The 27,323-nt window shown below is 42.1% G+C and overlaps 1 protein-coding gene across 2 annotated transcripts in view; it reads right to left on the reverse strand.

The window, feature by feature from the left end:
• Positions 1-3,615: 3,615 nt before the first annotated feature.
• Positions 3,616-27,323, reverse strand: part of BIN2 (bridging integrator 2) — a 32,671-nt gene continuing 8,963 nt past the window's right edge. The window contains exons 3-12 of one of the 2 annotated variants that reach the window (XM_059934595.1): positions 18,625-18,679; positions 18,234-18,328; positions 17,547-17,642; positions 16,157-16,264; positions 15,767-15,852; positions 14,169-14,244; positions 12,782-12,864; positions 7,961-8,705; positions 4,865-4,939; positions 3,616-4,058 (exon numbers count right to left, since the gene is read on the reverse strand). In XM_059934595.1, the coding sequence (XP_059790578.1) occupies positions 4,029-4,058; positions 4,865-4,939; positions 7,961-8,705; positions 12,782-12,864; positions 14,169-14,244; positions 15,767-15,852; positions 16,157-16,264; positions 17,547-17,642; positions 18,234-18,328; positions 18,625-18,679 (1,449 nt within the window). In that variant the 3' untranslated portion in view covers positions 3,616-4,028. Of the gene's footprint in view, positions 4,059-4,864; positions 4,940-7,960; positions 8,709-12,781; positions 12,865-14,168; positions 14,245-15,766; positions 15,853-16,156; positions 16,265-17,546; positions 17,643-18,233; positions 18,329-18,624; positions 18,680-27,323 lie in introns of both variants that reach the window. The other variant, XM_059934594.1, reaches the window with a different exon arrangement.

Raw genomic sequence — 27,323 nt, forward strand, 5'->3', positions numbered from 1 at the left:
CTGCTGTGTGATCTTAGACAGTTTCATTTATCTGGGGCAGTATCTACTGTGGGGATGGAATGAGTTAATATTGATACATTTAAAGCATTAGAAGCTTACCTGGCACACAGTAAGTGGTCAGTAAATGTTATCTTGGCTTCCTGTTTAGGGTTAGAACTCTTGTGGTTATTCTGTCTTCCCTCCCAGTGATACAGACTTCTGTGCTTACTTCTTATTCCTGGGAGGCAGTCTCTAGGTTTGGGACTCAATATTTATATAGATCGATAGAGACAGGAATTGTGCATGTTCATTTGGGAGACAAAGACTGAAAGAGTCTCAGAGAATGGGGGCACAGAGTGAGAAAAACAGCAAAGAAAGAAAGATAGAAAAGAAGGGAGGGAGGGAGGAAGGAAGGAAGGAAGGAAGGAAGAAAGAAAGAAAGAAAAAGAAAAAGAAGGAAAGAAAGAAAAGAAAGCATAGTTGCTTTCATTCCTAAAGATGTTATGTGGTTGGGAAAAAAATAAAAATAAAAACAGAGAAAAAACAGTAAATTGACTAAATTCATTTACTTAAATATATTTTTAAAGGCATAGCAGTTATCAGTGAGGAAGAAGAAAGCCTATGTATGGGAAAACTACCAATCCAACCAAGAAAGGCAAAGAAAGTAACACGTAGGCAAGGTGGATGTAAGTTAATAAAAAGGTAAGGCTGGCCAGTCCTCAGATAAAAGAATACCCAAGAGAAAAGGAAATTCAAATCCTAACGGTTAAATTGCAAAGGTGGACAACTGCTTGCATTTATTGACAAGCTGACCATGAATTCCAGGAAAAGTTGAGATTTTTCTTGTTATCTGGGTCAGTCTCCCGCATGGCATATTCCATTATGTCTGAAGATTGTTAAGAACCACAGACTCTCATAGGCCATCCAGCCCAAGTGAATACTGATTTGCTGTGTTACTTTTACAATTTAATTTGATGGCTAATAGTCTCTCACAAGCATCTTTTTTGTTTAAAATGTAACCTTAAAAGTTTCGCTGGTACATGATTTTAACCCTGTAGGCACATGCTATTCATTTTCAAAGTGTAAACATGCAGAAAAACAGGATCCAATATGCACATGCTCAGCACCCACCCAATTTAGCATAAAGTAAGCAATACTGTAAGCAGTGTGTACTCTGCTCTTTGGGGTGTCCCATATATCCTGGATGTGTGCTGTCCCTAGTACTCTCTGGATATCTTACCTAGTCTGTCAGTATTGTCCTTCACATTGCTGGAAGGCAGGGACTGGGTGTTCTTGCAATTAATTCTAGATAGAGATGCATACAGATAGGTGATGAATGAAGCCTCGGAGCAGTGGTGAGCTACCGGTGTTCTCCAAGGATTAAATGCTAAACTTCAGAAACCGGAACAGCCATCCTTGTGTTAACAGACCTCCAGGGGCCTCAGGGCAGGGGATAAGAGATATTCATCTCTGCCCAATTTTATCAGCTTTCAGCCCAGTCTTGCACTGCTGCCAGGATGGCAGTCTTCTAAGTCCTAGTCTGATAAGTTCTGTTAATGCACTACCATTGGACCAACCACAACTTCACTATTTTGTAAATTAGAGTAAACAATTTGGTCCCTGGCTGGGACTATCTACCCTAGATAAGCAAAATTATTACTCATGCCCAGCTTACTGGCCCTTTTCCCTATCTTCCTGGAGCCTCCAGTAGGGCCATATGCAAATGAAGTGTCAGTCTCACAGTTTAGTAAAATTTTCCACTTCATTTGTGCCTCTTTTGTAGCAGTTACCTTGAGTGCTTATCTCCCCACCACCAGACCATAAGTCCCCAGAAGTATTCTCTGGCACACTCTCCAAAGAGGATCAGTTTCCTAGGAGATGAGGGTCAGGGAAAGCCTGGTAAAGAAAAGGCTCGAACTGGGTTTTGCCTTGGGAGGGGTATTCTAAGCAGGTCCTGGAGGACCTTGGACAGCCAGGAGCCTGTATCCCTAGCATATCCCCGACCCTTCCGTTAGCCCTGAGTATCACTGCCAGCAGTAACTGAGTGCCACGGGAGTGGGATGCCTTCTAGGAGAGGAATTAAAGTACAGACAGTAGGGCTTTTACAGGGGGATATGCAACCTCCTCTCCATTACAGCAGTAGAGATCCTTTGAAAGTTTTTAAATGGAAGAGTAACAGGATTACATCTTAGAAAAATGACTCCTAAATACAAATATGCATTACCAGCTCCCTACGGGACATGTCTACTGAAAAGTCATGCAAGTTCTCAAGCTCTTTGTATCAATGTTTGTATGGGACACCCAATAAACTGCCCATAAAGGGTACAATTTGATCAGTTTTGACACATGTATACACATTAAACTATCACCATAATCAAAATTAGGAACATTTCTATCACCCCAAAAGCTTCCTTGCGCTTCATCGTAATCCCCCCTCCCTACTCCCACCCCGCATCACCACCACCACTGGTCTTCCTGTCACTGTAGACCCTAACATGCCTCCCCCCAAACTGGGCCAGTCAGATTCTTTCTCCAGGGAATCTGCATCTGGAAAGGACACAGTGGCAGGAGGCAGCTGAAGCCGAGTCTTCCAGTGACAGCTACCTGGAGGGGCAGTCCACATGTTCCTGCTACAGACACCCGAGGACGGGCTCTTTCCGCAGCCTGGTTGTTCTTTCAGTTCTATGAGCTGCGTAACACCCTTCCAACATATCCTTTAGTGCTTAACTGTGTCAGTTTGTTGCTTGCCACCAGAAAACTCACATATAATGCACTTCTTCCTACAGTCACCACTTCAGGAAATGGCACCACCAAATTCTAGTCTCTCACACCTAACCTAGAATAATTCCTTAAAACTTCAGTCTTCATCACGTCTCCTCTCACTCATTGCTAAATCTGGCCTGTCTGCTCCCTGCTCAGTATTCTGTCTCTATAACGTTCTTACTTTTTTTCCTCATCATTACTTCTCTAGTACCTAGCACAGCGCTTGGCAGAGTACTCAATGAATTCTTGCTGAATGACTGAATGAACAGTGACATCATCCATCACCCCCAGAAACAAAAGCAAAGATGGATGAGTGAGTGCTTGCATATGTATGCATGTTTATCAGGGTGGCAGGACTTCAAAGTTAGTTTTTAATGGTTTCACAGAAGCACATGATAGGACTTGAATCCAAGACTTCTGACTCCAACTTCCATACCATTTCCATTATACTTTGTATCTATACCATGTATCCTTTCTCTTCACTTGGAGTTCCCTTTCTTCTTCCATCCTGCTCAGATCCTTATTTACACCAAGTACCAAACTGTAGGCACTAGATACAGCTCTAAAATATAAACCCTTTCCAAGAATATCTGCTTGTTAACCAAAGGGCGGGGGGGGGGGGGTCAGGCAATAAAGCATCTAGATTGAGGAGAGGAGCCTGGGGCCCCTGGCATCATCAAAGAGTTCTAGCCAGGAGGGAGGGTGAGCTGGGGGTCAGGGATGTGACTAAAGCTTTCTGAACCGGGGGTAGAGTCAATGACCTTGCCTAAGTGGAGAACAGTTTGCTGGGCTGGAACAACTTCCTGTGTCAAACAAAAAAATCCATACATCGTCAGAATAATACTTTATTTAACAATCTGAAAATCTGTTCTTTTGGTTTTAAGTCTTGCAAAATGAGTGGTAAATCAAAGATCTGTTCACTATTCTCTGAGTATGTGTGGTTATATGCCTGTGGGTGGACAAATGTCTATGTCTACAGATGCTTGTGCTTTTCATAGTCATTTTAGCCCCACTTCATTAGTATATAAAGTCTTATTATTCTAACAATGCTAAAAACTGAATTAAATATTCCGAGTCTAACAGTCTCTTCTCCCAAGACTGCCTCCCTCCCTCCCCTAAGTCTGCTCCTCAGCCTCCATTAATGCTAGGTCTTTAGAGACCGCCAGCATTCATAGTTTGAGAAACCATAAATGAATGCTGGATCTTAAGTCCCTCTGACTTATATCCTCTAGCTGAGGGGCTTTTCTGGGGAGGTGTGTGTGTGGGGAGGTCTTGGCAGTTCCTCTTCAGAGTTGTGCATTTTGAATGGTAGACACCTAGAAAGTAAACATGATTGCATTAGATGCTGACCTGCCCTCCCACTAACCAATTAATAAGGGGGGGGGTGAAAACTCCATTTTCTTGTCCTGAATTATATTTCATGTAATGCACTGGCCTGTATGGAGGTGGGGGCAATGTGAAACTGGCTGTTAGGATTATTGTAAAGACTTGTTGCAGATACTGTTCATTATGTCATTCACCATCGCTTTATGAGGATTCGCAGAAGAGATTTCTTTTTCATCTTAGTAGCAGGAGTTGTTCTCCTAAGGAATGGGCATAATAAATTGGGTGAACTGATCAGGTTTTTCCTCTTCTTCTTGGATGTTAGTCTGGAACCAATTTTGTGGTCCATCCTTAGTAAGTCTATTTTATAGAATGCACATTTGTACTTGCCTAGTTCATGGCTCCATTTTATGTCACTCTCACTAATACACTTCTGAGTTACTTTACTACATTTCATGTGGGTGCCTGTATGTATTTACTTTTTGTATGCCTTTTGTAGCTCTTAACTCCTTTTTGAAGTAAGTTCAGGTATAACTAAATCAATTCTTAGGAGACAGGGCTATGGGAAGAGGTCAGGAGGCTCAAAGCCAGTTGGGAAATGGGCACAAAGGAACCACAAAGTGTGGTCACTCTTGGTTCTTCTGGCTCCCACCTGCTTGACTTTGCCCTAAGGATATTGTTCACTGCTGGGTTCCCCTCACAGCCCACAGCGAGGATGCCAGCCTGTAGCCAAGCATCTGTCCATCCGCAATCCCAGTCTCACCACCCCTCCTGTTCTCTGCATATCTGGATTCCTTACCTCTTCTTGAGGCTCGGGTGCTATGACGCTGCTCTCTTCTGGAACCGCAGAGACATGAAGCTGAAGACCTTGGTTCTACAAAAAGAAGAGTTCTGCCAGTGAGACGTGTCTCAACCTCCCAGCCTCTCAGCTTAGAAGGGTCTTTTGTGCCTTACACTTCATAAGGGTCATAGATAATACTAAGGGCAATCATACAATGTTGTTTCACTACAGCCTGAAAGCAACAGGGAAGGCTCTACTGCCATCCTCCCTCATATCAGTAAACCAAGATTTGAAGGGTGAAATGACTTGCTGGGACAGGAAGCCAGGTCTTCAGATTCCAGAGTTGTTTCCATGATTTGTGTGACATGGCATCTATATGTATAGCTAGGTGAGACTCTGTAAGTGTATAAATATAGGTCTTAAAACCACTACCTATCACTTTTAGGCTAATCCTCCTCAAAAATGCACAGCAGTTCTCACACTTAGATGATCCTAACCCACAGCAGTTAGGAGAGGCAAGTGGTAGGATGGTTTCCTTGGGAAAAGGTCTAGGTTCTGAGATGGGAGCCCAAGGTGTGGAAAAAGCCGTGTCTAGTAACTACTAAGCCAGGGGAAGACCTTGGCACTCTAAGGTTTAGAATGAACTTTTTAAAAATGAAATTTATTTAACACACTATAAAATTCACCCTTTTAAAGTAGAACCGATTTCTAACAGTATGACAGCCACTTGAAATTCTGTGATTTCTCCTTTCAGGAAAATTTCCTTCGTCGTACTCCCTCTGCTGATCCTAGGCCATGAACTACCTCAAAGGTAATACTATTAATACCTCCAAGAAAGTTATCAAAATCTTCATTTTCTCTCAGGTGAGTCAAATGCTGAGCAAGAACAGATTTTCTCACAGTTACCTTTTTATTTACCCGTTTTTATATGTGGTATGTCCATAATTCTGCTTGAGAGAAAATATGATTTATGATGCATCTGTGAGGGAGATGAACAAATCTTATAGGACACAGGCTTCAGAGGACTGATAATATTGATACACTAGGATCTAAGATGCTCTACTGCTTAATTCCATAGGAAAAATATGTCCCCTTAGCCAATGACCAAAGCCATCCCACAGGAGAGGCTGGGAGTAAATCTCAAACATAAGGAGGTAACCTCAGGGGAAGGAGGTTGTGTCCTGTACCTCATTTCCAAGGAGGACAGTGTTACTAGCCTGTTCCTCCAAATAGTCAGACAGCATCTTAGTCCCCATAATCCCTTCAGTAAAATTACTCCAAGAATGCAAACTTGTTATATTATTCACCTGAGCCAAACAGGTCATTCTATTGTTGTCTCTATACTAAAATCATATAACATATTACAAAGTCAAATTTAAATTAATTTTGGATTTTCCATACAGTTGAGTTGCTCTTTTCAGTGCAGAAGTGGCTATACTCTTCATCTACGCAAAATCCCACATTTATCTTGGGCTTATTCACTATCCACGTGCCCTGCATCTCTCTCTCACTCAGTGTAGCTACCCCAGACCGGAAACCAGCCAAGGGAAAGTTTTATATTATGCTCTGTTAGGACCTTCAGTACCTCCCGTGAATCAAGACTGAGGGCATACTACTGCTGATGACTCAGATTTTAGTGTCTCGGGGGAGTCAACTGAGATAAGTCTATTGTCCTCTTGTCTTCTACCTTCCTTGCCTTGCCAGACATCACACCTTTGTTCCCTCCGTCCATGTTAGTTCCTCTCAGACAGCAGGAGGCTCCCAAGATAGCCTGGTCAACCTTCAGGTAGGCATATTCAGTAGTAGGGTGGTATGATCTGAGGGGTACCAGACATCTCACGCTCCCAGATATCCACATGGCTCATGCCCTGGCCTCCTTCATTGCCCAAATGTCACCTTCTCTGACCGCTCTGTTTAAAGCTGCAATTCAGCCTCCACTCCCTATGCCTCGCCCTGCTTAATTTTTCTCCCTAACTCATATCACCACTAAACTGTAATTTTACTTACTTATTCTGTTTCTTGTCTATCTCCCCCTCCACTAGAATGTAAGCAGCTGGAAGGCAGAGAATTTTGTGTTTTGTTCACTGTAATACCCCACTTTCTAGAAAAGTGCCTGGCACATAGTAGGGGTTTAATGAGTGATTGTGGAATGAATGAATGAATCTGGGTGCCATCTAGTCAGACGTTGCCCCATAATCCTCTCTACAATGCACCTGACAGGGAACCATATAGCCTTAGCTTTTAACATCACGGAAGGGGAAATATTTTTCAAGGTGGCCCAGCACATTTTGGTTTTTGGATGCCCCTTGTGCCCCCTTTCCTCTGTATTAAAAAAATTTTTTTCCCATACCACTGCTTAGGGCTAATTGCTGAAAGTTCCTCTTATATTGATCCAAAATGTACGTAAAAAAACAAAAACACTTTACACACAGGGCCTTTTTCTGTCCTCAGGAGTCTTACAGAACAAGTCAGATCTCTCCTCTATATGATAGACTTCCATGTAATTTGAATAGAATATGACTTGATTTCCAGATCCTTCACGGAATTGGTTGCTCTCCAGAGGGTCTGTGTCTCTATTTTAACAGAATCCTTTTCTCATCCATAGTTTCACCTTTCAAAAGACCATCCCTTTTGCTTTACTTTCCCTTTGTGAGTTCCTTCTTCTAGGCCTCGCTCATCAAAGAAGATATACCTTGGAAATTTGCTGATGCCATTTTGCTCGGGGTCTATTCACCATAATCACAAGTATGACAAAGTGAAGTGAGACCTTCCTCCCTCTCCCACATTAAAAAAGGTAAAGATCAGGATCCAGTTGTAGGTTCTTTACGTTGGGAACTCCCAGAACTTGGAGCAAAAGAAAGAAATTAGTAAGAATCTGCTTATATTAGGGATAAGCCCTTTGCAGAAGTCAATTACCCTGGGAGTACAGGTCGCTAAATTAGTTGCTATGAAGATGTGCAATCCCCAGAACCAAAAAAGGTGTCCAAGAGTATCCTTGAAACGGTAATATAATGACATAAAGTCTTATCTACTGTGGGGCAACCTGACCATAGTAAAAATAATCTACATGGAGGTTATCAGAGGGAATAAAGACTCAGCCAGATCCATTCTCACCTGAGAGATCATCAAGGCTGGGGCAGTACAAAGTTCTTCTGGGTTCAGATTATCGGTGTTTTCCTTTTCTCCGGCCTCAGGAGTTCTTGCTGGCTTCTCTGGTGGCTGTGGATCAGGAGAGGCCTCTAAGGAGGCCCTAGGACTTGGAGTCTCAGCCCCCAAGGAGGCCCTAGGGCTGGTGGGTGAACTCTGTTCAGAGGCTGGAGGGCTGGAGGGCATGTTCCCTAAGGAGGACCTCGGGCTAGGAGTGGCTCTGGGTGGAGGAGGCCTATCAGGTGCTGAGGCCCTCTGCATAGAGGCTCTCTTTGGCTGTTCAGATCCTTCACTTGAGGTGCGGGTTCGGAGGACTACTTCTGGGAGAGATGAAGCCTGCTCTGAAGGGATCAGAGCTCTGCCTGGTGATGGAGCTGGGGAGCAAGGGAGAACTTCCTCCTGGGACTCTCCACCCTCAACGGTGGGTGAGGGCTGGGCCTGGGAAGGGCCGTTGAAGGCTGGCAGAGGCTCTTCCTCCTCAGAGGAGCTTGCTTCTGCCTCCTCCTCTATTTCCTTGTCTTTTAAGGGCTCTTTTTTAATCTCGGAGTTATCTTCTCCCTGGGCTGGATCAGATGCCAGCTCTTCCTCACTTGCTGAGGTGGAGTCCTTCTCACTCTTCAAGGAAAGCGCAGAGGGACTGGTAGGTGAGGTAAGAGGGCTGGAGACTGTAGATGTTCGAACTGGGGGAGAGATGACTAGAGAGCGTCTGTTGCTGCTAAGAAAGGAAGGGCATTTAGATTCAGAAGAGCTAAAAACTGGAAGTAACCTAAATCCCCAAATAAATAATGGTACATTCACATAATAATAAAACAGAATAAAGCAATTTAAAATGGTATTAGAAAGTCTGTAAAATTTGCAGTAATGCTTATGTTATAAAGTGAATTGGAAAAAGGCTATAAAATTTTATCCATATCACAATCTTGATTATCTAAAAATATATAAAGAAAAAGAAACTGGAAAAAAAAACTCAGCAATATATTAACAGAATACTGTCCTTGGGGAAAAGATTCACGAGTGATATACAGTTGATCCTCATGGATTCCGTATTTGCAAATGCACCTACCCCCTGAAATTTATTTATAACCTCAAAATCAACACTCATGGTTCTTTTGCGGTCATTCACGGACATGTGCCAGCTGTGAAGAATGAGTGCCTGACCAGTACTTTCCCAGCTGAGGTCTAACAAGGCAAGCCTCTGCCTTCCTGTTTTAGCTCTCTTACTGTAAATATGTCCTGTTTGCCAAGTTTTTTGTTGGTGATTTTGCTGTTTAAAATGGCCTCCAAGTATAGTGCTAAAGTGCTGTTTGAGAGGAGAAAGTCTGTGATGTGCCTTACAGAGAAAATACATGTTAGATAAGCTTCATTCAGGCATAGTGCTGGTGGCTGTGAGTTCAATAGGAATGAATCAACAATATGTATTAAATGAGGTGTATTTAAACAAAAACACACACAAGAAAGGTTATGTGGGCTTCCCTGGTGGCGCAGTGGTTGGGAGTCCGCCTGCCAATGCGGGGGACATGGGTTTGGGCCCTGGTCTGGGAGGATCCCACATGCCGCGGAGCAGCTGGGTCCACGCACCACAGCTACTGAGCCTGAGCTCTGGAGCCCGCGAGCCACAACTGCTGAGCCCGTGTGCCACAACTACTGAGGCCCGCGCGCCTGGAGCCCGTGCTCCGCGGCAGGAGAGGCCGCTGTGGTGAGAGGCCTGTGCACTGCAGCGAGGAGGAGCCCCCACTCACTGCAACTGGAGGAAGTCCACGCGCAGCAACGAACACCCAAAGCAGCCAAAAATAAATAAATTAAATAAATTAAAAAAAAAAAAAAAAAAGGAAAGGTTATGTATTGATCGATCGATGAAAATGTTAGGACCAGGGGCTCACAGGAAACTAACCCTGTGTTTCCCCTAGGAGCAATGGTTCAGTATTCACTAATTCAGTGCTCATGGTGACTTAGAACAAATCTACCACGAACAATGAAAACTGACTATAACATTATCGTGTATGCTGGATACTGTGCTGAGTGCTTCTACAGCAACATCAGCTTGACTCCTGCTCACCTCCTTAAGGCCCTCCCGTGTACCATCCACTAACTGATTAAGCAACTCACAAATATTGACTTGACATGTACCAACTATGTGCTGTGTCCTGGGTTCAAGAATGGGAGATGGTGACAGGAAGAGAAAGAGAAAAACTTAGTTCCAGCCCTGTGGGAGTTTCTGACGTAAGATAAGCTAAGTGACATAAGGTTCTTTCCAGCACTAGCATTCTATGGGTCAGCAGGTTTAGAAGGCCCAGGATATAGCAAGAAAAGACCAGATTTCCCTAAAAGATTCTGGGACATCTTGGTGTAAATGATGGTAAGTTTCAGATGAATGGACACTTAGAGAGAACTCTGGTTTTCAGTGCTGGGAAGAGGAGAAAAAGAGTTTTTGGAGTAAAAGGGAAATCTATATTGGCCTGTTAGTGATTCTTTTTAACAGTCTGTAACTAACTGCTAAATGAGGAATAGAAACAACAAACTGAGACCCATTCTTCCTGCAAATCTCAAGCTCAGTTTCACCACCTCCTCAAAGCCTTCCCTGACCATCTATCTGCACGCTGCAATTACTTAACTCTTTGAATTCCTACTGGTTTCCTCAGGCCCTTAGTCTGTGCAATCTTATACTGTTCCTTGTTTCCTTAGGCACACTTTGTGTCCTTCCAACTTTTTTTAAAAAAATAAATTTATTTATTTATTTTTGGCTGCGTTGGGTCTTTGTTGCTGAGCACGGGCTTTCTTTGGTTGCGGTGAGTGGGGGCTACTCATTGCAATACGCAGGCTTCTCAATGCAGTGGCTTCTCTTGCTGCGGTGCATGGGCCCTAGGCACATGGGCTTCAGTAGTTGCAGCACGTGGGCTTCAGTAGTTGTGGCTCGCAGGCTTAGTTGCTCTGTGGCACGTGGGAAGTTCCTGGACCTGGGATCAAACCCGTGTCCCCAGCATTGGCAGGCGGATTCTTAACCACTGCGCCACCAGGGAAGTCCCCCTTCCAACTTTTGTAAATCACTTCAGGAGAAAGACAAGTCACCTATGTCCTTAGATGCCTAACTCTCAGCATAAAACCTTGTGTATAGAAGGAACTTAATAAAACTTCTTAAACAAAGGCATCAGAATAAGAAAATGATCACATTCTGAGGGACCAGTAAATTGCTTACATTTACCAGCATAAAGAATGCATGAAGGCAACAGACACACCACATACACACACACAGAAAAGCAAACCATAACAGGTTAAGAAAAGATATTTGTGGGACTTCCCTGGTGGTCCAGTGGGTAGGACTCCACGCTCCCAGTGCAGGGGACCTGGGTTTGATCCCCGGTTGGGGAATTAGATCCCACATGCATGCCACAACTAAGAAGTCTGCATGCTGCAACTAAGAGCCTGCATGCCACAACGAAGATCCCACACGCCGCAACTAAGACCCGGAGCAGCAGAAATAAATAAATATTAAAAAAAAAAAAAAAGAAAGAAAAGATATTTGCAGTACATATCATTAAAGGATTAATATCCAGAATATACAAAAAACCCCATCTCATGTAAATCAGTTTTTTAAAAAGGGTAAACAATCCAAATGAAAAATGTGAAGAAAGGATAAACATGAAAGTCACACAAAAGGAACCTTAAAAGGCCAATAACACGAAAAGATGTTCAAGCTAACCAGCCATTGTGGAGACGTAATTAAAACTGCAAAAATTCCATTTCATACCCATTACCTTAGAAAAATTAAGAAGTCTGACAATGTCGCATGTATAGCAAGAATATGGAGCAATGAGGGCTTTTATTCACTTCCGGTGAGTTGTAAATTGGAACAATCACTCTGGAGAGCAATCTGGCAATGGTAATATCTAGTAAGGCTGAAGAAACCCAAATGCACAGACCCTATGACTCAGCAATTCGACTCCCAGTATACATCCTAAAGAAACTCTTGATAATATTCACAAGGAGAAATGTGAAACGCGTTCACTGCACCATTATTTGTAATAGCATAAAACTATAAGACAACCCAAATGTCCACTAGCAGTTCAGAGAAATAAACTGTGAACTAGCCATACAGTAGCATCCATAACACTTATGAAAAGGAAAGATCAGAGCTGGCAACATGTAGCAACAAGGGTAAGTTATCTCACAAACAATACTAAAAGAACAAAAGTATTTGCAAAAGAATACATACAGTATAATTCTAATAAAATTTTAAACCATGCAAAATAATATTTTCTATGTGTGCATATATGTGTATATAATAAAAGTAAAAAGACATGCATGGGAATAATAAATACTAAATTTAAGATAGTGGTTACACTTGGTGGGGGACAGGAAGAGAAAGTGAGTGGGGAAGGGGCACTGGGAGATTTAATTATATATATATAATAGTTGATTTCTTTTCTTTCTTTATTTTTGGCTGTACCACGCGGCATACAGGATCTTAGTTCCCCGATCAGGGATCCAACCAGTGCCCCCTGCATTGGGAGTGCAGAGTCTTAACCACTGGACCGCCAGGGAATTCCCAATAGTTGATTTCTTAAATTTGGTGGTGGGTATATGACTCTTTGTTGTATTATTCTTTATACGTTTAGTTACCACTAAAATATTTCATTAAAATACTTTATATAGGGGTGTAGCACCAACAAAAAACAATATTATGTACATGAACAGAAAGGAAAGGTCAGGATTTGGGATTGGAGGTGAGAGTGTTGAATGTGTTCACACACAGGGCAAACCAAGCAGAAATGAGTCTCAGAAGTGACTCACCTTGAGAGTCCCTTCACCACAAAGACTTTGTCGGAATGTTGCTTCTCCAGTTTGCTCATCACCTCGTACAGATTGTGGTTTAGCTGGAGTAAGCAAGAGAGAAGGAGATGCTAGCCATGTGGGAACCTGAGACTGGCATATCCCTTCTCTCCCCAAAATAAAACCTTCCTACCCTTAATGATAAAATTCCTTATCCCTTTTGCACTAGTGCCCAGGGTCCTGTCCCACCACCCCTTCTTCCTTTACTATGTCTAAAGTTCTGCTTCTTCCATCAGACTGGCAGCTCTCTCAAGGCTGGGTCCTTGGTATTTGATGTTGATTTGAGGTTCTAGCGTCTCTCAGGTGATCCAGGGAATGAAAACTCATTGTAATATTAACTAGGCAAATCATAATTTAGCCAAAGAAACTGTGGAGAGGAATGTGTGTGGATGTGGATGTGGATGTGAATATAATTAACATTTTAACAGCAAAGAGTCTTGGAATCGCAGGACTAGAAAAGACTCCGTGAGGTCATGTTCTGTGGCTGCCCGTCATTGAACAGGATTGGCCCTATTCAAGACGAACTACCTGAGAAACTGACCTGTGCCTAAACACTGTCCTCTCTGCTCCCCAGCAACAGAAGATAGAGATTGAACTTGGTTCCCCATTTCAGCTATTCCTTCCATAAGTCTAATCTCTTTTATGCATCTGAAGCCCATTTGGATGCCATTATTCAGTTGTTAATGGAGATGGAGAGGGCCCTCTGACATTATATAAACACGTGCTTTTTTTTTTTTTCATTTTCTTCTGTGTATTAAAAACAAACAAAAACTCAGTACACTAGAAATAGGGAAGAATTTCTGTTAACTTATGAAGGGTATTTAAAAATATCCTAAAGCAAACATCATACCTAGAAATGAAACACTGAAAAATTTCCCCTGAAACTGGAAACAAGACAAGAATGTCCACTATCACCACTTCATTCTGTGTTTTTTGTTATTTATATTTGTGTGGGTTTTTTTCCATATAATTATTGATCATTTAGGTTTCTAGCTCTTACCTCACTCTGTTAGTTTGTCAGTAATTTGGTTTCCCTTTGCTAAAATCTCCTATGAAGATTTATCAATTTCTCCTTATAGGGCCTTTCAGCTTTTTATACTATGTATTTTTTAACATCTTTATTGAGATATAATTCACATTTAAAATATACAATTCATCCTTTTTAAGTTAAAGATGTGCTTTAATATAGTTCAACACAGTCCGTCAAGTGCTATTATTTCATCATGAGAAAGAAGTAAAAATTTGTGATGCCAATATGGATATCTAATGAGGTTATGTAAATTAGAGCGACCTTCATATTTATTAGAAAAACCCTCCTAGATGTCTAAATTGGCCGGATGTTTCTCACCTTGCTCATTTCCCTGTAGAAGACGTCTCTCAAGTTGGAAATGTTTTGGAAGATGGTCACATAACAGCCAATACGACTATCAAGAGGCAAAACAACAAACACGTACAGGTAAGTGTTGGTAAAGGAAGTCTTTGAAGTACAAGGTAGGAGCGTAAGCCAAAGCCACCGCCGGCTCCGCACAGAAAAGCACCCCACGGCCTAGGCTCAGGACGTTCTGGGCTCCGGATTCGTCAGAGCCAGGCCAGGGGTACACTTGACTCTCAGGAGTGGGAAGGCCAGAGGAGACACGACCAGCCTAGGCTGACACCAAAGTATAACAGATCTCTACGAAAGAAGTTATCTGATTCAGGCTCTTTAGGTTCTGAAGTAGATATGAAAGTGCTTTGAAGAATTTTTAAAGTGCCGTATAAACATAAAGCCATACAATTATAATTATTATAGTAAGTATTCTTTCTCAGTATACAATACTTGGACTTCTATGAAGCTGTACGTACATTAATGGAATTCTACCGTAAATGAATTGGGGAAGTTTACATTTAAAGAAACTATTAAATTTCAATTCTGTTTAAATTAGGAATCACATAATTAAAGTTTTAGAATACATTTAGTCATTAAAAAGGCTCCCTCATTCATAGACTAATACAAAGTGACAACATAAAATACTCTGACTACAATTGCATTAAAGCATATCTTTTTTTTTTTTTTTTGGCTGCACTGGGTCTTCATTGCTGTGCGCGGGCTTTGTCTAGTTGCAGCGAGTGGGGGCTGCTCTTCATTACGGTGCACGGCCTTCTCATTGCGGTGGCTTCTCTTGTTGTGGAGCACAGGCTGTAGGGCGCGCAGGCTTCAGTAGTTGTGGCATGCGGCCTCAGTAGCTGTGGCTCATGGGCTCTAGAGCACAGGCTCAGTAGTTGTGGCTCATGGGCTCTAGAGCGCAGGCTCAGTAGTTGTGGCACATGGGCTTAGTTGCTCCACGGCATGTGGGATCTTCCCGGACCAGGGCTCGAACCCTTGTCCCCTGTATTGGCAGGTGGATTCTTAACCACTGCGCCACCAGGAAGTCCCTTAAAGCATATCTTGTGCAATGAAAAGGAAATAGGATACAAATAGAGCTTCTGTTCAGATTCCTCTTCCAATGTGGAAAATTTACATCTAAAACATTTTTACCTACTGTAAAGCAAAGACATCTTCATTAATGGAAATACTCATCCCATGGTGTATCTTCTACATGAATCCGGATGTTCGCTAACCAAGCTTGTTTAAAACAATACATGCTCGAGCAGAAAACCAGATACTCCTAGTATGCATGATGACAGCACTTTACTTGCCAAGATCTCTCCTATCCAAGAAGCATCTTGTCTTTAAACCCGGAAAAGCTGGTAGGGCAAGGATGGTTATCTCTGTATTGCAGACAAAGAAACCAGGGTCGAGACAGAAAGGTGGCTTGCCTAATATCACACAGCAAGTTAAGAGCAGGGCTGAGGCTACATCCCACTCTTGGACCAGGGCTCTTTTCATGAGGACATGTTTGGGCTGTCAGGTGGCCTGGGACTCCACTGGCCCGAGAGTCCAGCCCCTTCCTGAATCTCAATCATTACCTATTATAAAGAACAGGCAGCTCCTCTAGTAGTTCCTGGTTCAGATCTTCAAATACAACCTGGGCTTTGTTGAACTCTTCCTCTGCCTAGGTGGTAAAAGAGACAGGACAATTCCCCTCGTTCCTGAACCCAAAGCTAGAGGCTGCTTCCTTTATTCTCTGCATGTTTTCAGGGACTGGGCCTGGAACCATGCCTCCCCTTCCCCAGACCTATGTCCTCCCCAGCCTCAAGTCTCTGACCATCCTTAGAGCGTCAGTGTCAGAGGAGACAGGATCTCCTTCAGGACACTGGAGGCTGAATTTATCGTTTCCTAAACCCAGCTTGGCCCAGCCACCTGCCACCATTATGGGGAGAGGGCGGGCAGGGAGGTTTTACCAGGCTCTTCTTTACCTTGGCAGTCTTGGCCTCATCTTTCTTCTTGGCACTCTGTACCGCCTCCAGGTGGTGTCGGGCACTGTCATAGTCCACGAGTTTCCGGCCCCGCTTGGCAATTCTTTCCTAACCCAGAGTCAAGAGAGAGGGCCTTGATACTCACTTTTCGGTGGCCAGGATGTGGGTAACAGAGTATCAAACGGAGAAGCAAGATTCCTGTCCTATTATCAAATTTTACTCTCTAACAGGGTTTTGTGCCAAAGGGATCTCCCTCATTATCTGGAAAGAATGGGAGTTCTCAGGGGGAGAGAGAGTAGAGGGCAATTCTCCAGAGCACCTGGAAGCCTGCACTGAATTTTAATATATCCTGTGAACCCACTAGAAACTGGTTCAGCATCCAGAAGAAATGGCCTTGAGAATCCTACTAAATTGAAAGTCAGGAGTTTTGGGTTTTACTCCCAATGCTGCCGTTTATTAGCCTTGTCACCTAGGGCAAGGCACACCTCTTCTGGAGCCTCAGTAGCCTCATCTGCCCTATAGTGTTATTTTAAAGATCAAATGCTCAATATAAAGGGCTTTGAAAATCCTAAAGCATAATACAAATAGTAAACTATTATGAGCACTGAGAGAACGTTTACTCAATCTCATCCCAACTACAAATTATACCAGGGAGAGGCAAACAATGTTAATGGCTTTGTCTTGTTCTCTCAACCACAGAATTTGAAAGGATCTTGGTGATTATCTGATCCAACTTCCTGTTCAATACACAAAGCCCCTCTACAATATCCAAGATAAGAAGTAGTTCGACTTCTTCTTGAACAGAGAATAGAGAACTCACTATCTCACAGTATATTTCATCTCTTTCTTGGAAAGCTTTAGCTATGAGAAATTTAAGTGAGGCTTCCTTTAATTTCTTCCTATATTAATCTAAAACCAGCACAGTGCCCAACAGAGTAGACGTTTAATAAATATGAGTTGAATGAATTAATGAATTCTAATTCTACTTTCTGGAACAGTTTAGAACAGGTTGAATTCCTCTTTTATCTAACAGACTTTCAAGTATTTGAAGATAATTATTATAACTCCTCCAAATTTCCTCTTCTCTACAATAAACGTCTTTAGTCCCACCAACTGTTTCTCACAACGAAATGGGATGCCCTGACCTGGATCTAATTCAAAGCCAGCCCAAATCTAGTTCACTGAAATCTAAGTCTAAATGTAACCTTCACACTACCTCTAACCCTCCTCCCTAACCTCTTGTCTAACCCTCAACTTTCAATCTTTTTCCTAACCTATCCAACTTCACTCCTAACCATGGGCTCTAACTCTGCTTATACTTTTAACCCAACATGTTTTCTAACTTATATGGGTCACCCATACCCCATCCTTGATTCTGTAAATTGATTACCTTAATCTCGCTGAATTGGGCTACATAGTTTTCCATGGTCCTCAAAGCCTGGTCAGCTAGTTTCTCTTCATAGTCTTCCCAAAGGAGATCATTATTCTGTGGGATAGAGGCAGAGGGGAGTGGTGAGGGCTCCACTTCTCAACAGCAACTGCATTCCAGGGAAATACCTAAATTTTTCCTGCAACAAACCTCCTTTTTGGAGCACTGATATTTTTAGAATATCATTTTGGATTCTGGGGAAGAGTCAGATGAAGAAACAGCCCTTCCCCAAGGAACTGCCGTATAAGAGACTGGACGTGCATTCAAGGGATTAAGAACAGGAACCGATGGTCGAGAGTCTTGGACTCTAGAGCTTGAAGGATAGGGAAGTTTGGGAGCAAATAACTGCATGAAATTAGTTTTCAAAAACAACCAATTGGTTTTGTGTAGGTAAAACTTCCTAAGGTTTTAAAGAGAGGAAGAGGGTAAAAAACAGAGGAATCCACAGATTACGGAAAACTTGTTTTTAACTTCATATAATATTTTCCTGTTACAGCTTTTTCCTACCACCTGTGACCACAGCTATACAAATGAACAGTGTGAACTGGCTCCTTTGTTTTCCTATTTGCTTGGACAGAGAAGCTGGGGTGAGGTTGAGATGAGGGTAGAGTGAGTGTTGAAGAGCTGTAAAGCCCAGAATACTCTTACCGCTACAATGGCCTTCAGCTCCTCATGGCCATCCCACTTGCTGCTGTAGATGTCCTGCAGGGTTTCTGACACTCTCTTTGAACTTTCATGCATCACTGAAAGGAGAGAACTCAGTTCTACCATAAAGTAGTTTGGTATAATCATATGAGTGACAGACAAATCAGTGGCTCCAATCCAAAAGGACAAACTCAGAAGGTTTGGGTTATCAGTCAGAGAAGCTGGATGGGGCTGGGATAGGAAAAGTTACTCTTCCTCGGCCCACAAAGATCCAGGAGTCAGGCACAGGCAAGTGATGAAAAGCCTGAGTACGGCTGTTTTTTTTTTCCATCCCCCAGACCTCTTAGTAGCTGCATAAACGCCCTCTGGATCCCCTGTGCTCCCTGATACCCACCTTTGACTGCACTGAGGAAGTTCTTCAGGTCCTTGTATAGCTTGTGGCCTTCCGCCTGAAAGGGAGAAATGCCTTTGATGACTAAGGAGATATATTTGGAAAGATGCTTCAGAAGTCAAAGTTGAAAAGTAGGTTAAAAGCAGAAATCAATCCTGGAATTTCTTCAAACATTTGCAATTGTTATATATTAGCCTCTACTCTCTTTACCAAGAAGTTGTTGGTTGTCTCTTTTGGGGCAAATTTTAAGTTGGGAAATTGCTCCCATTGCACTGGCATGTCTTCTTTCCTCTGTTTGTTCTCCTTCCAGTGAACTAGAACCTATAGTTCCTCTGTTGGAATTTAAGAGTCCTATGTGACACTATATATGTGATCCTCTGACTTACACCTTCCTCTCTGGGTAGAAAAACTGCTACCATTTTCTATAGACACCAGGCCCTCTTCTTCTCTGCACCCTCACACAGGCCGTTCCTCGTCTCCCATGCACTTCATTTTTTTTTTCCTGTATTATATGTTTTAATCAATAATACTCTTTACCAGGCCTAATTATAGGCAGGTCTTATGAAAATTTAGGTTCACCATCATGAAACTAAATTGTGTCTTCTCTAGGAAGATTTTGACCAATGTATAGGTTTTTTTAAAAAATTAACTTTTATTGGAGTATACTTGATCTACAATGTTCTATTAGTTTGCACTTCTTTTTTTTTTAATTAATTAATTTATTTATTTATGGCTGTGTTGGGTCTTCGTTTCTGTGCAAGGGTTTTCTCCAGTTGTGGCAAGCGGGGGCCACTGTTCATCGCGGTGCGCGGGCCTCTCACTATCGCGGCCTCTCTTGTTGTGGAGCACAGGCTCCAGACGCGCAGGCTCAGTAGTTCTGGCTCACGGGCCCAGTTGCTCCACGGCATGTGGGATCTTCCCAGACCAGGGCTGGAACCCGTGTCCCCTGCATTGGCAGGCAGATTCTCAACCACTGCGCCACCAGGGAAGCCCTGCACTTCATTTTTTAATAGCTCTATTAGAACTTCTGCCCACTGGTCTTAGGTTGGCCTTCTGTATTTGGAGCAGGCTAATTTCTCTTGCACACAGGTTTGAAGATGTCTTTCACATGCCTGCACCGAGTCCTCTTTTTCAGAGGCTTCCTCAATTGTTCCTCATGGTGTTGTCTAAAGCCCATTCCCATTCTGGTCTCTTTCCTCTATGTGAACTCTAGTTTCCAGTTGGGTGAGAAGGAATTTTGAGGCCAGGCTGTTGACATTTTGGAGCTTGGCTTCGGGAGTGTGAGACTGGACTGAAAGGTGCACAGCCCACATCAAGGGTGTCGCACAGGGCCAGGCCTACGGACCAGGACAGTGATCCTCACAGCAGTTCAGATGCTTTGAGCTAAGATCCATTTTGCAGTACATGATAAAAATACTTGTTCACTTGTTTTATTTGCTTATGTTCATTATAGGTAGGCTATTGAGCATACCAAAAGTATAAAAAATTTATGAGAGAAAAGCTGAAAATTCAGAAAATTCTATCTAATAACTTACATTTTAAATTTTTTAATCTGTGCAATTCTTTGAGGGAAAAATCATTATTATTTAATTTTAGCAGCAGAAAACCCAGGTCTACTTGGTCAAGTAAACAAAGGAAACTGGACTAATTATTTTATCCAACTTCTTGCCTCCAGAGCTCACCTCTGAGCCAGTCCAAACTCTTGACCATACCTCAGGTTAAAAGTCCGTTTCAAGAGGCTGAATGCCAGGGCTCAAGGGACACGAAGACACAGTCTCAAGGGAATCTAAGGCGCTGTCAAAGAGGTAGGAGAAGAACTGGGATCATATGGTGTGTTATAGCAAATGAGGATCAAGACAGCATTCTCTGATGACTGAAGAAGGATCAGATGCTACAGAGAGGTTAGAATGCATGAAGAATCAGTAAATCACTGAACGTGGTAATTGGAGGTCACTGGTGACCTTGAGAAAGTGCTTTCAACAGCATGATAGAGACAGATTCAGTCAGTTAACAAAATTCAGAAACACTCAGCATTCACCAGGAAAGATGTCCCACTTCCTCTTTGCTTTTCATTCACAGAAAAAAATGTTTAAACAGTCTAAGATGTTCAATGTACATAATAGCTTTTAAACATGGATATGGTAGGTAGGTATAACTTTGAGAGTTTTGAAAATGTGATAACCATGGTTTGGAAGAGTTTTGGGGATTATAAAAGTTAACAAGGATTTTAATTTCTTTCTTGAAAGAAAACAACATGGACCCAATTTTTTACTTCACCATGAAGATTTGGTCTCCAATACACATGTCTGAATAACAAAAGCTGTTAAATGATCTTGCATAATTTCTAAAAATGAAATTCTTAATTTTTTATCCCACTAGATATTATATGGCCTGAAAAATCAGATCAGTAATCAACACTACCACGTATGGTAAGGTACAGGTTGTATGTACACTCTTCAAAACTAAGGGTACTATTTATACCATAGTCCTTATGATGGGAATGCTTCTGCCCTTCATTGCACCTCACAAAAGTCCAACTCCATTTCCGTGTTTTAGAATCAAGTGTTTTGGTCAAAGTTCTTCCTTTATGCTCCTGCCCTTTCCTTTGAGGAGATGGAGAGGGGGGGAGAGAGAGAGAGAGAGAGAGAAGGAGAGACAGGTGGTGGTAGTGGTAGTAGAGGGTGGGAGGGTGGGGTGGTGGGACAGCACCTGTGTCATTTTATTCCTTTGACCTGAAATGTCTCCAGGCTGAATAATCCCAGCATCTTTCTTCTCTCCTGACAGATGTGACTCTCACAGTCTTAGCTTTCCACTGGTCTGGGAGTCAAAAACTTGTTTCTACTACCAACTAGCAAGTGATTCCACTTCTCTGGCTTTAATTTCCTCATCTGTAAATATCAAGTAAGGCTATCTCTAAATGTTAATTCTAGCTCTAAATGTTATGATTTTTTTTTTTTTTTTTTTTTTTTTTTTTTTTTTTTTTTTTTTTAACTGTATAAACTATTTATTAACAGACAATGCCCACAAATAAATGTTATGATTTTATCACTTCTGCTCTCTAAATCCTTGCAAAATTCTTGGCAGTGCCATAAGGAGTCTGAGTTAGTCCTTCCCATCCCTTATATTGATACAAAGTCCCAGCCCTCAGTTAATGAATCACTCACTCTGGAAGTGTGTCCTAAGCACTCAGGTAGCAGAGCTATGTCCTAAGAGACTGGGGTTCTGAGGATAGAGAAGAAGTGCCTGTCCTGGGGTTTCCAACTTGCTAGAGAAAAATGGACTCAGAATCCCAAACACTCAGCAAAATAAGAGCATGATCAACCCTGAGCAAGTGCTGACAGTTCTTGATCTAATCGAGGTCCAGAAGGGAAAGATGAAGCTCGATTGTTAGATGTGATTTTAAAGGCAATGAACTGGAAGCAGCTGTCACTACCAAAAATAAGAGATTAAAATGTTGCTTGACAAAAATAATTCTTCCCATTGGCTTGGCCAAAAAGTTTGCTTGGGTTTTCCCATAAGATGTTATGGAAAAATCAACCCAATATATGTTTTGAGGAAAGGGAAAGGAGGAAGCAAGCAGAGCCCTCAAAGAAAAATTACTTATGGAGATTTGATTAAGAAACTAGGCAAGTGTCAAGGCCTTGAAATCTGGCTGGGAGGTTTGGAAGTGATATTTATTAATAAAAAGTTTACCTACAGGACTTCCCTGGTGGCACAGTGGTTAAGAATCCGCCTGCCAATGCAGGGGACACGGGTTCGATCCCTGATCCAGGAAGACCCCACATGCCGCGTAGCAACTAAGCCCGTGCACCACAACTACTGAGCTTGTGCTCGAAAACTTGCGAGCCACAACTACTGAACCTGTGTGCCACAACTACTGAAGCCCACGCACCTAGAGCCCGTGCTCCACAACAAGAGAAGCCACCGCAGTGAGAAGCCCGCGCACCACAACGAAGAGTAGCCCCCGTTCACCACAACTGGAGAAAACCCATGCACAAAAAGGAAGATCCAATGCAGCCAAAAAAAAAAAAAAAAAAAAGTTTACCTACAAACTGGTTGCAGGTAGGGCACAAGATCAACTGGTCCAACTTCTGGAATACTTCACTTTCAATTTCCTTGACCTTGTCCTTTTTCCTCCCGTTCATCTTAGACACCTAGGTCCAGCTTCAGACCTGACTTTTTTCACTGTCTTTCTCCTTAAGCTGTGAGAGTCTTGAGAACAGGCGTGTTGTCTTATTCAAGTTGAAGTCCCGGCATCTGGCACAGTGCCTAGCATACAGCAGGTACTTATGAAATGTTTGTTAAATAAACTTTCCAAGCATGTTCAAACACCAGTTACTATGTGTATCATTCTCTCAGGAGAAATGTTTTTCCTTATTCCTAGCCTAACTCCATTTCATTTCTCAAATTATTTCCCTGCTCAAGTGTTTAGTTGGTAGGCTCACGTAGGGAATTCTGAGGGGGTTGTCCCATCTGATCCTCTTCTTCTTCTTCTACTTTTTTTTTTTAATTTTTATTTTTGGCTGCGTTGGGTCTTTGTTGCCGTGTGCAGGCTTTTCTCTAGTTGCGGCGAGCGCGGGCTTCTCATTGCAGTGGCTTCTCTTGTTGCGGAGCGTGGGCTCTAGTAGTTGCGGCACATGGGCTCAGTAGTTGTGGCTTGCAGGCTCAGTAGTTGTGGTGCACAGGCATGTGGGATCTTCCCGGACCAGGGCTCGAACCCGTGTCCCCTGCATTGGCAGGTGGATTCTTAACCACTGCGCCACCAGGGAAGCCCCCTCTTATTCTTCTTGATGGCCCTTCCTTCACCTCCTACCCTTTCTACCCACACATCTGCCATTGTAGGTCTATCCTATAAGGTAGAGAAAGGACTGAGGGACAGAATGGGCCTAGAGTCAGAAACCTTTCAAAGTGGGTGTCAACTTACTGATTCCTATCCTGGAGTTGGAAGTAGAACAGTAACTGGAGTTGTGAAGAGGCCCAGGGAGGCCTCCTTGTGAGGTAGAGGGGAAAAAGCACAGGGTTTAAGTTAGACTCCTAGCTCTGCAACTCTTATGGTATATTACCTTGATTAAATTATTTCCCTCTCAGGGCTTCCCTGGTGGCGCAGTGGTTGAGAATCTGCCTGCCAATGCAGGGGACATGGGTTCGAGCCCTGGTCTGGGAAGATCCCACATGCCGCGGAGCAACTAAGCCCGTGAGCCACAGCTACTGAGCCTGCGCGTCTGGAGCCTGTGCCCTACAACAGGAGAGGCCGTGACAGTGAAAGGCCTGCGCACCGCGATGAAGAGTGGCCCACGCTCACCACAACTAGAGAAAGCCCTCGCACAGAAACGAAGACCCAACACAGTCAAAAATAAATAAATTAATTAATTAAAAAAAAAATTACTTCCCTCTCAATCAGATCCTATTTCCCTTTGATGGAGTTAGACTAGATCAGTGGTTGCCAAATGCTGTTCTCAGACTAGCTGCTACATCAGAAACATAGAAAGCTTAATGTAAAACACAGATTCTCTAGTTAATGATCACCTATTGTTAATACCACACAAAACAGGAGACAACCAGACATTATGTGCCTCCAGATGGAAGAATATAACACCTATAATAACAAGTATTCTTGCCTCCAAAACAAAAACAAAAATCGGAATCTCATCAAGCCTCTAAATCTAACTATTAATTTACAGAAAATACGAGACAGAGTAACATGTTAAACAATACCATGGAGATTCAATCAGCAAAATTTAGAGACTGCAGGAAACAGCAGGAAAACAACCTAGTATCATCAACAAATAAACTGCAAAAAGGAGGGATTAGAAACCTACAGATTAAGAGATTTATTAAACATGGCAACAAATTGCTGATTTAAACAAATTGTTAAAAAAATGACACAATTAGAGGAGTGTGAACACTGAATATTTTATGATATTAAAAAATTATTGCTAATTTTTAAAGATATTACTGAAATTTATGTTTTAGCTGGATATTTAACCTGAAATATCTGAAAAGATATTTGTATTAAATTAAGTGAAAAAGTCAAGTTACAAAACCATAAGAATGGAACAATCTCACTTGTAAACCTATTTATTTGTTGTGGATATATTTAGAGATCATACACATACATAGCAAAGTAATTGTAAGCATAAAAAAACAACAGTAGTTGTAGCATGGGAGGTGTGAAATCATTATTTTTTAATTCACTTTTTTCTTGATATACTTTGGTTTTTTTTTTTGGCCATGCGGTTTGTGGGATTTTAGTTCCCCAACCAGGGACTGAACCCAGGCCCTGGGCTGTGAGAGCGCAGAGTCCTAACCACTAGACCACCAGGGAATTCCCTCTTGATATACCTTCTGATTTGTTGTAATGATTAAATGTTTAATAGAAAAATATTTTTAGGTATGATAATGGTTTTGTGGTTATATTTTAAGCCCTTATCTTTAGAGACTGATAATGAAATTTTTATAGATAAAATGATATCTAGAATCTGCTTCATAATGATCAAGGATGGGGAAAGTGGGTCGAGACATAGATGAAACAAGATTCCCAAGAGTTGATAAATTATTGAAGTTGGGTAATGGGTACCTGTGGATTCATTATACAGGTTTTTCTATCTTAGTATATATTTGAAATCTTCCATTAAAACAAGTTTAAAATATAGATTCCCAAGCCCTACTAACGGAGATGTTGCATTATTTCTCAAATGATCCTGACACAGTCAACTACTGAATTAGATTATAGCTAATATCCTTTTAATATAATTTTTAAAAAAATAAATTTATGTATTTATTTATTTTTTGGCTGCATTGGGTCTTTGTTGCTGCGCATGGGCTTTCTCTAGTTGCGGCGAGCGGGGTCTACTCTTTGTTGCATGCGCGGGCTTCTCAATGCAGTGTCTTCTCTTATTGCAAAACATGGGCTCTAGGCACGCGGGCTTCAGCAGTTGCAGCATGCGGGCTCAGTAGCTGTGGCACACGGGCTCAGTAGTTGTGGCTTGCGGGCTCTAGAACGCAGCCTCGGTAGTTGTGGCACACGGGCTTAGTTGCTCCGTGGCATGTGAGATCTTTCCGGACCAGGGCTCGAACCCATGTCCCCCACATCGGCAGGTGGATTCTTAACCACTGCGCCACCAGGGAAGTCCCTAATATAATTTTAAAGAATTATTTTCCATATAATTCTTACATTATACCATAAAGAATTTGACTGGTCTTTGGCCCTGGTTTCTGAGAAGTAACTTCTAAATCCTTGGGATTTTGTTATTCATGGTGGGCCTCTCAGATCATACCTGAGTCTATGCTAAACAAATGACTCAGGATGGTGGCTGGTCAGGCGGGAAAGGTGAACCAAGTGATTAGAGGGTTGGGGCTTTCAGACAGGTGATATCAGTATGACCTCCAGAAAGGAGAGGAGGGAAGTTAGAGATTAAGTTCAATCACATGGCCTATGATTCACTATGTAATGAAATCACAATAAAAACTCTAGACACCTGAAGTTTAGGTGAGCTTCCCTGGTTGGTAATCCTACATCAACGTGCTGGGAAGGTGACATGTCTTGAGAACACAGAAGCTTCATGTTTGGGATCCTCCCAGACCTCCCCTTGTGTGTCTCTTCATTTGGCTGGTCCTGATTTGTACCCTTTATGATAAAACTGTAATTGTAAGTAGAGCACTTTTCCTGAGTTCTGTGAGTCATTCTAGTGAATTACGGAAGATGAGTGGTCGGTAGAAACCCCCAAATTTGTAGCCAGTTTGTCAAAAGTGCAGGTGGCCTGGGAACTTTGGAGCTTTACAGCTGGTGTCTGAAGTGAGGTAGTCTAGTGGCAGACTATGCCCTCAACCTGTGAAATTTGAACTAACTCTGGGTATTTAGTGTCGGAATTGCATTGCAACTGGATATTCATTTAAGTTAATAACTAACTCCCTTCTATTATAAAGAGGGGATCCAATCTCCAGGACTCATGTCAGAATTAAATGAGATAAATGTGATGCCTGGCACACAGAGACAGAAAGTCAATGTCCCATAGGTCAAACCTCTGTAATCCACTTCTTTTCCCCCCTTTTTAAAAAATGAGCCACAAGTTTATTCTATAATTTCTCTGTAACAGGTAATCAATTCTGCAGAAAAATGCAAACATCACCTTTATTGTTAATATTTACATTTGGTTCTGTAAACAAACTTGGCCAAAAAAAAAAAAAACCCCAAGAATTTTTATACAAATTTTTAAAATTTCAAGAATATGACCTTCATCACTTCTGAAAGCTATTTAAGTCAAAAGCCAGTAAATACACAGGTTGAAAGGGAAGAGAAAAACATTGACAACAGATTATTTGAATTTCCCTCTTCCCGAATATCTAAAACATCACATACACCACTGTTTTCAGCATAGCTTGTGAAATCTAAAAATTCTGACTTCACTAGTCTGAAATAAGTTCAGTAGAGATTGTAGTGGTGAACTACAGATTGTTTTCTTCTTGTGTAGTAAGAAGTTCAGTTCTCTGCTTATCAAACTCCACATTTGGTTCCAGATTTTTTTTTTTCTTCCTTATAATATTTTCACTCTCCGATGGATTTTACCAGAAGGTAAACTACCTGTATTCTTGATGTCACATTCACTGGGTTCCTAGGAGGACTCTGGAATGTGGTCTTTGCCTGAATTGTTAGATGTTCCTATAAACTGTTTATTGCTAACAGACTAGAATCATGACCAAAT

Source organism: Balaenoptera ricei, chromosome 10 (assembly GCF_028023285.1).
Source record: "Balaenoptera ricei isolate mBalRic1 chromosome 10, mBalRic1.hap2, whole genome shotgun sequence".
In the NCBI taxonomy this organism is placed as follows: Eukaryota; Metazoa; Chordata; class Mammalia; order Artiodactyla; family Balaenopteridae; genus Balaenoptera; species Balaenoptera ricei.